The 11688-nt window shown below is 41.5% G+C and overlaps 1 protein-coding gene across 1 annotated transcript in view; it reads left to right on the plus strand.

Moving 5' to 3' along the window:
- The window catches only part of SMC1A (structural maintenance of chromosomes 1A), a 1753330-nt gene that overhangs the window by 1548927 nt on the left and 192715 nt on the right, over nucleotides 1–11688 (plus strand). The window contains exon 26 of the mRNA XM_044060554.1: nucleotides 10983–11052. Within this exon, the coding sequence (XP_043916489.1) occupies nucleotides 10983–11052 (70 nt within the window). The remainder of the gene's footprint in view (nucleotides 1–10982; nucleotides 11053–11688) is intronic.

Genomic DNA, 11688 nt, shown 5'->3' on the forward strand with positions numbered 1-11688 from the left:
TATTTGAGTTTGAGTTTCAGATCCGAAGTCTTCACTAAAGCTAAGTACCCCATTGAGGAAACGTTTTTCTTGCTTTTTACCGATGTCAGAAAAAGTGAATAATTGTATTACTTATGGAAAGCAAATACCTCATAAGGATTTCCATTTATACTGTATTCCTTGCCTAGGCTCTGATCACAACGTGCTTGGCTGTCGGTTTTGTGCTAGATTTAACCAATGCACTATTAAGCGTCTGTATATTTTTGCATCAAAGTATTTTGGAAACAGATTTAACTACCCAGAAATGTCGTCGGATAGCAATCCGACTACCGGAGTACATATAAAACGCAAAGAAAAGGACAGAGAAAGGCAGTCGTGATCCAAAACTGACAACAAAGCTTCTCCTAAGCCAGTCGCCAGTTCGCCGGTACTCAAGTGAGGTTTGCAGCCCCTGATACCCGCTACCTTCGAGTTGCAGGCCTCTACTGACACCCATGTGGAGTTCGGCATGCCGCAAGATACTCAAGGTATTGGACCGATGGATATATCTCCTGCGGATGTGTCCGGAGCCGCTGAGCAGGCACTGGCTTCTGAGGGTGTATTCAGACCTCAACATTTGTATATCAAACTGACGAAAGCTGCAAAACCAAAGACAAAGCAACTTCTAAAACAAAAAAAAACGACATATGAGCCACGGTCACATGCTTCTATGCCTAAAAAAACAGATTATCAAAATGGCTGAAGACCTTATTACCTTGATCAGGGGTGCCCATCCCCCTCCTGATAAGAGGCCTAGGCAAGACACTGATTATGAATCTTCAGATCAGGTTTCTATTTGTTCTGATTCCTCTTCTGATCAGGAATTATCTATACCTCCCTGTGAGGATTCTGATGCTGAGGAGTCTATTCCATCTGCATCTCCTCCTGAGGGTTATTCATTTGGAGAAACCTTGCATACTTTGAGGGAGCATTTTCACTGGGAGCGTCAAGACTTCTCATAATCAAAAAAGAGGCTCAGGGATTTCCTTCTTCCTCAGCACAGGCCTTTAGCCATTCCCCATGTTTTAGACATTGTGGATGATGTGTTTTCGGAGTCAAGCTTGACCCCTGACTCCTTGTCTCCATTTCCCAATAAGCCTGACAGATAGTACAGGGTCCCTGACTCACATAAATTTTTATTTAGAAACCCTGCTGCTAATCCTGAAACTATTTCACAGGGTCCAAAGGGAGTTAAGGCCTCAACAGCAAAAAATCCTCCCCCCTCTGACAGATTCAAGGGCACTGGACCGATGGGGGAAAAAGGTTTATACATCTGCAGCCTTGGCAATCAGGGCCTTAAACTGTCAATTTCATATGCTTAAGTACCAACAACATGTTATGGGATTGCTGAAACAGAAAATGATGTTGATGTCAGAATGTGCAGAAAATAAAGCATTACAAGAATTAGTGCATGCAGCTGAACAAGTTGGAAAGCATACTTTGCAATGTGGTTTTGATTCCTTGGAGGCCTCCTGCAGGCCGCAGTTACTGGATCTGTGATTAGGAGGCATGCCTGGTTAAAGGAACAGAATTTGTCTGATCATGTTAAAGCTAAATTGCTAGATGCACCTTTACAGCATGATTCTCTGTTTGGTATTAAAGCAGAAGAGGTTTTAAAGAAAATGGAAGATAAAGCTAAGTCTATGCAAACTGTTAAAGACTTCTTACAAGTGCAGCCACCAAGATTCAGTAGACACTGGCCTACAAAAAACTGGTCCTTTCCAGTGTCAGACAGAGCTCAAAGGGGCAAATCCAGACGCCCTAAGGGTTCCAGATACTAGGCGCAAGATTCATACAGGTCAAAGCAATGGGGCGCTTCTACCTCCAAATCTGAAGGAGATAAAGCGTAAACCTACAGAAAGCAATCCCAATGACTTCCCTTTGCGTACACCAAGCACTTATATTTTGGCAGCACCCATAGGGGGAAAATTAGCACTTTTTGCTCAAAATTGGCAGTTAATAACCCAGGACAAATGGGTACTAAACATCGTATCACAGGGATAAAGATTTCATTTCCACACACTGCCAATGGCAAATGGTTGGCCAGATCTTCCAAAAAATCAATGGGCAGAGGCACAGAAACAGGTTACATCCCTCATGGATATGGGGGCCATTCAGACAGTACCAGAACAGGAAAAAGGACAAGGGTTTTACTGAAGGCTGTTCTTGGTACCCAGAAAGGACAAGGCCTGGCGGCCAATACTGGACTTGTCGATTTTGAACACATACCTGAACATTCCAAAATTCAAAATGCTGACTTTGCCGCAGCTTCTGCCCATGCTGGGCAAGAATGCTTGGCTGGTAACATTAGACCTAAAAGAGGCATACCTGCATGTCCCAATAAGATAGTCGTGCAGAAGATGCCTCAGATTCAAGGCTGGCTTAATACATTACCAATTCTCTGCACTGCCCTTTGGCTTATCTACTGTGCCCAGGGTCTTTACAAAGTGCCTGGCACCAGTAATTGCATTTTGCAGACAAAAACGTATACAAATATATCCTTACTTGGACGATTGTCTCATTCAAGCAGAGAACAAGGACACACTTCTTCGAGACCTGGCGTTTGTGAAAAGGCTTCTAACATGCCTAGGGTACGCAGTAAACGAAAAGAAATCACAACTGGTACCCTCTCAAAAGATAACATTCCTGGGTGCAAGCTTGAATACAACTTCCCAGATGGCTTACATCACTCCAGACAAACAAAGGCAACTGACTGCTTACTTCAAACTGATGGCAACCAAATCCCAGTTATCTGCAAGGCAAATTCTGCAGGCTCTGGGCTTCATGGCATCCTGCATCCTACTGATTCCATGCGCAAGACTGTATATGAGGAAACTTCAGTGGTACCTAAAAAGTTTATGGAGTCATCATTCTCATAGCCACAAACCACCTCCACAGTACTCAATTCACTCAGAGCATAAAGAAAATCTCCGTTGTAAGTACAATGAAGGAATACCCTCCTCAGATACAGTCCCAATAAATCACCACGGTTGCACAGGAAAAACGTTCAAAAATGCCCAACACACATAGGTAGGCTAAATGTCCAAATAGATTTAATACAAATTCCACAAGACGACACAGTTACATAAAATAAACGGATTGAGCGCACTTTCGTCTTACATATATTGACTTCATCAGAATCGTCTGGAAACAATGATTCCTCTCATTCCCTGCCTACAACAGGAGTTTCTATGGTGGGCAAAGGCATGTCACCAAAACATGGGACGGGCCTTCGCTCTCCTCCCTGCCAGCCAAGCCTTAACAGACGCATCAGATTATGCCTGGGGGGGGGGGTCCACATGGCAGGAAGGTGCATTCAGGGCATATGGACCCCAAAACAATTGCATCTACATATCAACCAGAAAGAGATGCTAGCTGTTCATAATGCCCTAACAGCCTTCAAGGACTTACTTCATCCAGGACAACTACTGATAAAGACGGACAACACCACAGTCATGTGGTATATAAACAAGCAAGGGGGCACACACACATACCCCCTTTGCAGATTAGCCATGGCACTGTGGGACACAGCTTTGACCTACCCAAATACATCTTCAAGCTCAATTCCTGCCAGGAAAACATAATACACTGGCAGACGATTTAAGCAGAAACCTTATGGATCCTCACGAGTGGAAACTAAATCCACAAGTCTTCAGCATGATAACAGAAAAGTGGGGGAGCCCAGACATAGATCTGTTTGCCTCTCCTCAAAATTATCAATTGAAAAGATTCTGCACAAGGACTTATCACAGACAAGCATGGAAAGTGGACGCCTTATCCTTCAGTTGGAAAAACCTATCCGTTTACGCCTTTCCTCCTCTGTCTCTTCTCCCCAAGGTCCTCCTAAAAGTCAGACAAGAGAAACCAAAGATGATACTAATTTTCCCAGACTGGCCCCGCCAGTACTGGTACCCAATCCTTAGGAACTTGTCTCAATACCCAGCTTGGACCTTACCTCAAAGACCTCAACTACTGATCCAGCAAACCAATCAGATCCTGCACAATCTACTACAGACACTGAACTTGGCAGCATGGCTGATCATGTAGTTATACAAACAACACCACTCAGTAAAGCTGTGATGGATGTCATTTTGGAAGCCAGAAGGCCTAGTACTAGAAAATCTTATGCTGACAAATGGAAGAGATTCTGTGCTTGGAATCAAGCACAAGGAACTGATACAGCAGAACCAAATATTCCTCAGATATTACAATACTTAACTGAGATGCTTGACAAAGGCCTTTCTTTCTCATCAATTAAAATCCATGCCTCTGCCATTTCGGCTCATTACAATACAGAGCCATCAATCTTTTCTCACCCTTTACTAAAGCAGTATCTTAGAGGAGCCAAAAATTTAAGGCCTCCTAGAAGATCACCATTACCTGCATGGGACCTCAATTATGTGTTGGAAAAGCTCACCCTGCATCCATTTGAACCAGCTGCTACCGCTGATATAAAGTTCTTATCATGGAACACAGCTCTGCTACTAGCAATTACTTCAGCAAGAAGAGTATCAGAGCCTTTTATCACATTTTACCCAGACAGGGTGTCTCTGAGGACAAATCCTACTTTTATGCCTAAGGTGGTTTCCAGTGTGGCTCTTAACCAAACAATTCATCTGCTAACCTTTCATCCAAATCCGCAGAACAAGGGTGAGAGAATTCTGCATTCCTTGGACGTACACAGGCAGCTGAGATTCTAATTGAGCAGGACTAAAGCTCTAAGAAAAACTGAGCAATTACTAGTGTCATATGCTCCAGGATCAGAAGGAAAGGCTATTACGAAGCAGACAATTTCAAAGTGGATAAGCCACTGCATCCATTTCTGCTACTTGCACCATGGTAAACCTGTGCCCAAGGGCATTAGGTCTCATTCCACCAGAGCTGCAGCTACTTCAGCAGCCTTTCACAGAGGAGTACCAACCAAAGACTTTTTCTAGAGGCTGCTACTTGGAGTTCTGTTCACATCTTTACAAAGCATTATCATTTCCCTCTTTACTTTAAGTCCAGGGCGGGCTTTGCCACTGCATTGCTGCAAGGCCTTATAGCCGCACCTAATGCTGTTTAGCTCCGGCCTCACAACCATAGCTTTGGGATTCTACCCAAATGTAATGACTGCAACAGTGAAACACGAAGAACATAGTACAGTTGTGTACACTTACCATAAATGTAGATGCTCGAGTGTATTCACTGTTGCAGTCCAGGTTACCCTCCCGCCATCCCCTTGTCATTCTGGAGTTTATCTTTCCTTCTCTATCTTCTACAACCTATGTGGTGTATTTGCTTGTTTGCTTGTAGAAGAAGGTAAAGTTTATATTGGTGTGTGTGTGTGTGTGTGTGTGTGTGTGTGTGTGTGTGTGTGTGTGTGTGTGTGTGTGTGTGTGTGTATATATATATATATATATATATATGTGTATATATATATATATATATATATATATATATATATATATATAAAATTATTATTATTATTATTATTATTATTATTATTATTATTATTATTTTTTTTTTTTTTTTTTTTTTTTTTTGTGATACCTTTTTGGGGGCAAGAAAAACTAAAGAAAATGGCGTCAGCTGCATGTTTTATACCCCTGACGACATGACATCATGGAAGAGAAGACAGCAACCAACGCAGGACCCAAGACTTTGGAATTCAGGCCGACTGAGGGCAACCTGCCAGCAGATTGCCCAAATGTAATGACTGAAGCAGTGAATACACACGAACATCTACATTTATGGTAAGTGTACACAACTGTACTTTTCTTGGCAGGGGCGGATAAAGCAACCCACTGTCTTCATAAAGGAGAACATAGAAGGCCATGAAGTGGAAGTCCAAGAACTTTGTCCACCGCTCCATACTTCCAAAGCAGATGTCTCAGCTAAAAGGGCTTAGAAGATGAGGTACAAATCACTTGTTCCAGCCTCCGTGCAGAATGTTCAGTACCCAGGCATCTGAAGTTCTTTTCCACTTCCAGTACTCCAGGCTACCCCTGAACAATGGATCTTCTTGACTCAGGGTTTCCATTAGGCATTCAGAATCTGTAACAAAGCTGTGGTCACTGTGTTTGGACTCCTCCTGGCAGATGGATTGATGCCTCTCCTGCAAAGGTAGAGGGGGATGAAGGAATTGGATTTTACTTACTGAAATTTATTTTTCCTTTAGGTTATAACAGTGAAGACATCATTTCCTCTGCTTCACCCACAGAGAAGTCCTATTTGAAGATGCACTTTGTATGGTGATAAGTGCTTGTCATGAAAAACTGAGCCTGCATTAGATGTTTGAAAAAAAAAAGTGAAACTTTCATTTTTTTTGTCTGGATAGCTGGATATTCCTAAGTATGTGACTAGGGTGTTTTATGGCAGGTTGCAAAGATCAGACTCCTAGCCTCCTGCTCCTGCTCCAGAGAAACCTAACAAGTTCTATAGAGTCCATGAGTCACACAGGTTCTTCTATAAAAACCTTGTAGCATATCCAGCAGTGGTGTATGTGGATCTGGAGAAAGGGTTCAAGTTGTTTCCTGCCATCAGTACCAGAGCTCCTCCCTACAAAAGGAAAACAGAATGCTAGACCAGTTTATAAAGATGATATACACTATTGCCACTGTAGCCTGTGTCGTAAACGTGGACAAAGTACTAGACTGCTGTCCAGAACAAATGATGGAGAAGGTTGGGCAAGTGTCTGATGGGGACCCTTGGGCAAAATTGCTACAGCTCACCCATACACTTTGTCAGGTAGGAAAACAGATGCTGTCGATGCAGCATGCAGGGATCAGCAACTGAGGCAGTCATAAGAAGATATACTTTGCTTGAGGCTACAACCCCTGCAGGAAAATGTCAAAATGCATTATTTTAATTCACCAGTGGGTAAGTAGTTGCTCTGTTGTAACACCACTCCTGAAGTCTTGAGGAAAAAAGAAGGAAAGTGACAAACGCATGCAGTTTGTTAAACAGTATTTTCCTCCATGCTTGGGTATGACAGGATTTTCTTACTAACACAGACAGTTGGAACAACAAAAAGTAAAAAAAGGACAGTGTAAGAAAAAATGACAAGAAGACCACGGAGAAAATCCTGAGGGCCACAAGGGTCTTTTACCAGTGGGGAGCAGCCATAACAGTGTGAATCTTCTTCCATTCATTTTCTTAATCTCCCAACCTTAGTAGGAAGGTCAGTAAGTGACTAATAAACTGAGACGACATTACAATGGACAGCTGGGTATTAGATCCTAAAGAAACACAAATCAACAGGTAGACCTACTGTGCCAAAAGACCAAGTGCATTTAGTTCAACCTGTCCGTCAGGAACTCCTGTTGGTAGGTTGTTGAAAAGTGAACCTGTCCCCCAGAGAAGAACAAAACAGGGAATTTTATTCAACGCTGTTTCAGGTGCCTCAAAAAGTGTTGCCAGGAAGGACCCCATCCTGGACCTTCAAAACTCAGGACCTTTGTGAAAGTTCACAAATTCAGATTGTTGATGTTACACGCCCATCTACCACTCCTGTTTCCCTGAGCACTGATGGCTACTTTTGGATTTCAGGAATGCCTGTTTCCACATTTCCACTCTCATGTACCACAGGCCCCTCCTCTGGTTCAAAGTGTGGACTCGCACTACGGGTTTACCTCCATGACCTTTAGATTATGTACCGTCAGGCCAGTTTGGCAAGTCTTGGGCAAGGCTACAAGTGGATGTTCTAAAGAGGTTTCTTCCTTCACTAATTCACACATGGGTTGTCCCAGAGATAGATATGCTTGCATCTCTGAGCAATAGGCAGATCAGGAAATTCTACACACAAGCACCATACAGTGATGCTTGGCCACTGTATACCTTTTTCAACTGGGCACATCGTCTCTTCATTTCCTCCAATCCACCTGCCCAGGATGATTAAGAATGTAGGGGAGAAGGGGGCTAAACGTCACTGGGTGTCCTTTTTTCATGAAAATATACAGGAAGAGTCCTCACTTTCTGATTCTGTAGGCGGATCTCCTATCTCAGAACAAGACAATCCTTGTACAAGCCAGCTTGGATGATTTTGACTCTTCTGCCCTTCAAATACCAGTTCACTGAGGACATTCTTAACATACTCGAAGGAAGCAAGGAAGCCTAATACTAGGAAATCCTACTTATCCAAGAGTAAGACGTTTCTCCTTTGATGCCACCAAAGGAATCAGGACAGCACTGCCACATCATTGTCTATGATTCCGCAACGTTTAAGTGATTTATTTTTCTTAACTGAGAGCTGATTTGTCCTTCTGTTTAGGTGGATCTTTTGGCCATTTCAGCCTTTCTTTCCTTGGACCCATCATTAGCATGCCTTTTAAACACTTCATAAAGGAGTCCTACACCTTCAGGCTTCCCAAAGGAAGGCTTGTTTCCCCTATGGGACATGGGTAGTAAATAAAAGTGTTCCAGTCACCCTTTGAACCTGCAGAAACAGTTCCCCCTCAACTGTATTGGTCAGAAAGCAGTTTCATTGGTGGCCATCACTTCTGCAAGAAGAGCATCAGACCTTCTTTAAATAGTTACCATCAGTAAGACCATTTAACTTGTTTTTTCCAGTCCCCAGAATGTTTGGGGGGAATATTGCATTCTCTGGATGTACCTACAAGGGCAACTGAAATATTTACTCAAAACCAGGGCTACTGGAATCTCCTACAGTTGTTTGCCTCCTTTGTATCAGAGAATGACGTTAGGGTTTTTAAACAATTTCCAAGTTGAAGGCCCACTGTGTCATGGTCTTTTATATCCAAATGTAGGAAAATGGAGGGAACTGCTAGAACTCACAGCACAAGTACAGCTACCACTGTGACCTTCCTCAAGGAGATGACTGTCTAAGCTATCTTAAAGAAGCTATGTGATCATTTGCAGCTATTCACTGGCTAGAGCTGTGTTTGCTAAGACTATTCTGCAGTGTATGTTGTAACTTAACCCTTCATTTTAGGCCACTGTTCTTACCATTATAATCTTTGTGAAACGTCCCAGTAGACCAGACTACTGTCGCAGTATTATGAAAGAACATAGTAAAGTTGTGTTAAAACTTACAATGATAGTAAGACATTCAAATAGATCATTGTTGTAGTATTGTTTTCCCACCAGTCATCCCCTCATTTCTAGGTTTGGGCTTCCTGGGCTGAAGTGTGGTACCCTATACTTATGCTAACCTTCTGCCTCCTGAGGTCTTACAGGACCTCAAGCCTACTCATGTTTGAGTAGGCTTTTATTTTTATTTTATTTTATTTATTTTTATTTTTTTTTTTATTTTAAGCAGTAAAGCCCACTGGACACAGGTGTGTCTTCAGAGACAACCCAGGAGTAATTTCTAGTTAACTGACTTGCCCAGAGTTGCACAATAAGCATACAGATGCTGAGAGAATAAAGTGCTGGACTACAGGAAATTGTTCATTAACAGCTTGCAGCCATTAATCCTTTACACTAACTGCTTGACTTTGTTATATGAAAGATTATTTTCCATATGGGCATAAGGATATCCAATACTACCCAAGTTGGTCAGTTTTCTAAACTGTCTCCGGTACTTCTGTCATTTGGAGTTCAGTTATTCCATGGTTAAGATGTACGTGTCAGCTATTTTTTTCCATTACTGACCTTGTGGAGGGCAGGATCGTAACCTGTTACCAGTTCAACTAGTTCTTTAAAGGAGTTGTACATCTCTGCCGTTCTTTGAAGAACAACTTTTCCTTTTGAGGTGTTGAACTTCTTAGTTGACTGGCTTGGCCTTACACCATTTGAACTTGTTGTTTCAGAGTCTTTAGTCTTTGAAGTTAATTTGTTAAAGAAGCTTTCAGGATCTCGGAGTTGCTGGCTGTGGTATAGAGAGCCATAGTTGCATCACAAGTCTTGATTATCCTTTAAGACTAACAGACTTCACTTAGTGAAAAGTGGTTTCTGAAGCATTCCAGAGCTAGTGCATTATTCTGCCATTTTTTTTTCCTGTCTTGAGTAGAAGTCAGAGGAGAAGAGAACCCTCAGTACTCTTGATGTGCACTGACAGCTCATGTTTTAACTGAAGTGGGTGCATGTCTTAAGAAAGAGCACCAGTTTGTTTTCCTTGTTTAGGATAAAAGCTGGCAATTGCCAAATAAATCCTCTCCTGGTGGACTGACAACTAAATTATGCCATCATGCTCATAACTCTCCACTGGAAGATGCTGTTGTCCAAGTCATAGTTGCTTCACCTGTTTGATTCAAGAATGCTTCCGTTGCAGGCACCTGTTCTGTTTGACCCTTCGTTGACACTTTTACCAAGCACTGTTGACTCAACCGCAGTTCTGGGACTTGAGCTTCCTTTGGTACATCTGTACTTTATTCCCAACCTTCTATTCCTTTAGTGTTTTGCTGTTCTCTATCTTTCTTATTGACAGCTTTACAAATTGAGATTTAGCTCATTTGTTGGCCCACCAATAATATGCCCATCTATTAAATGTAATGGATTGAGTCTTAACATTTTGAATGTTTTCAGAGGAAATCCTTCTTGATGTGTTCATTAACGTCTCCAGATCACTGGTCTTTGTTTGCATGACCCCTCCATTAGCAGCCTCAGCCATTGAAATTCCTGTAAAATGGTCGTTTTTATTTGTATGTTGCTTATTAACAATTTGGGTGCCAAATTGTCATCGCTTCTTCCTGGTTTGCTACAAGTGTGCATATTTAGTGAATGGGATGATCTGACAAGCTGAGTGTTTAGAAATGCTCTTATAATTTTGTGGCATTACATTGTTTGCATCTCTCTCTCTCTCTCACATTCCTGAACACTGGGGATTCAGAGAAGATGCTTAACTGAGAATGGTCAGAAGGATTAATCTAGTTGTTAATCCATCTAAGAGGGGATCCCCTCGTACATCTGCTGGTACAGTAAAAACATAACATGTTTGGCTTGTTTCGGAAGTTTGATTTGCAGTTGGTCTTATTGAAATTTAATTTATATCAGTTTCAAATGTATTTTTTTTCTTCCACTAGTTACAAACCAGCCCCTTTCTTCGTTCTTGATGAGATTGACGCTGCTTTGGATAACACCAATATTGGCAAGGTATGTATGTGTAGGGGGTAGTAACATAAGCCATACAGAAAATAGAATGGTGTACATCTGTGTTATATGTTCATCATATTTGGTGATCATAAGTAACTTTCTTCAAATTGTCTCATTTACAAGCTGGAAAAAAAATTCTGTGCTTGCTTGTGGAATTCTCCACAACAGTGTGTTAACAGTAGCAGATGGTTGTAACTAAGGAAATTATATTCTTTTGAGATGGGATATAGGATCTGAAATTCCTAGACATGGTAAGGATTTACCAAGTTTAATGCTGTTAATTACTAGAAAATAGAAGTCCAAATCTAAGCCAACTGTATTTGATGGATTGAATGTTATAACAGGAAATTGAAGGGTGGCATCCTTAGAAAAAGGAAGGAGAAAATTACATAGAAAAGGAGGAAGAATGAGGTTAATGGAAGGCAGGAATTGAGCAGTTTATGTAATGTTGAAGTCAAGAAATATTGTTAAAGAGGGGCGTGGCCAAGGATGAACACAGGATAGCAGCAGATTTCTTCAGCTCCACCAATTTCATTACATTGACAGGAATTAATTACTTAAAAAATTAATTTTTGAAGTAAATTTCTTTCTAAATATGTTTATTTTATATAGTTCTTGAACTATATCTAAAAAAGA

This window comes from Protopterus annectens, chromosome 1.part0, assembly GCF_019279795.1.
Source record: "Protopterus annectens isolate FY-2018-M chromosome 1.part0, PAN1.0, whole genome shotgun sequence".
NCBI classification, from domain to species: Eukaryota; Metazoa; Chordata; order Ceratodontiformes; family Protopteridae; genus Protopterus; species Protopterus annectens.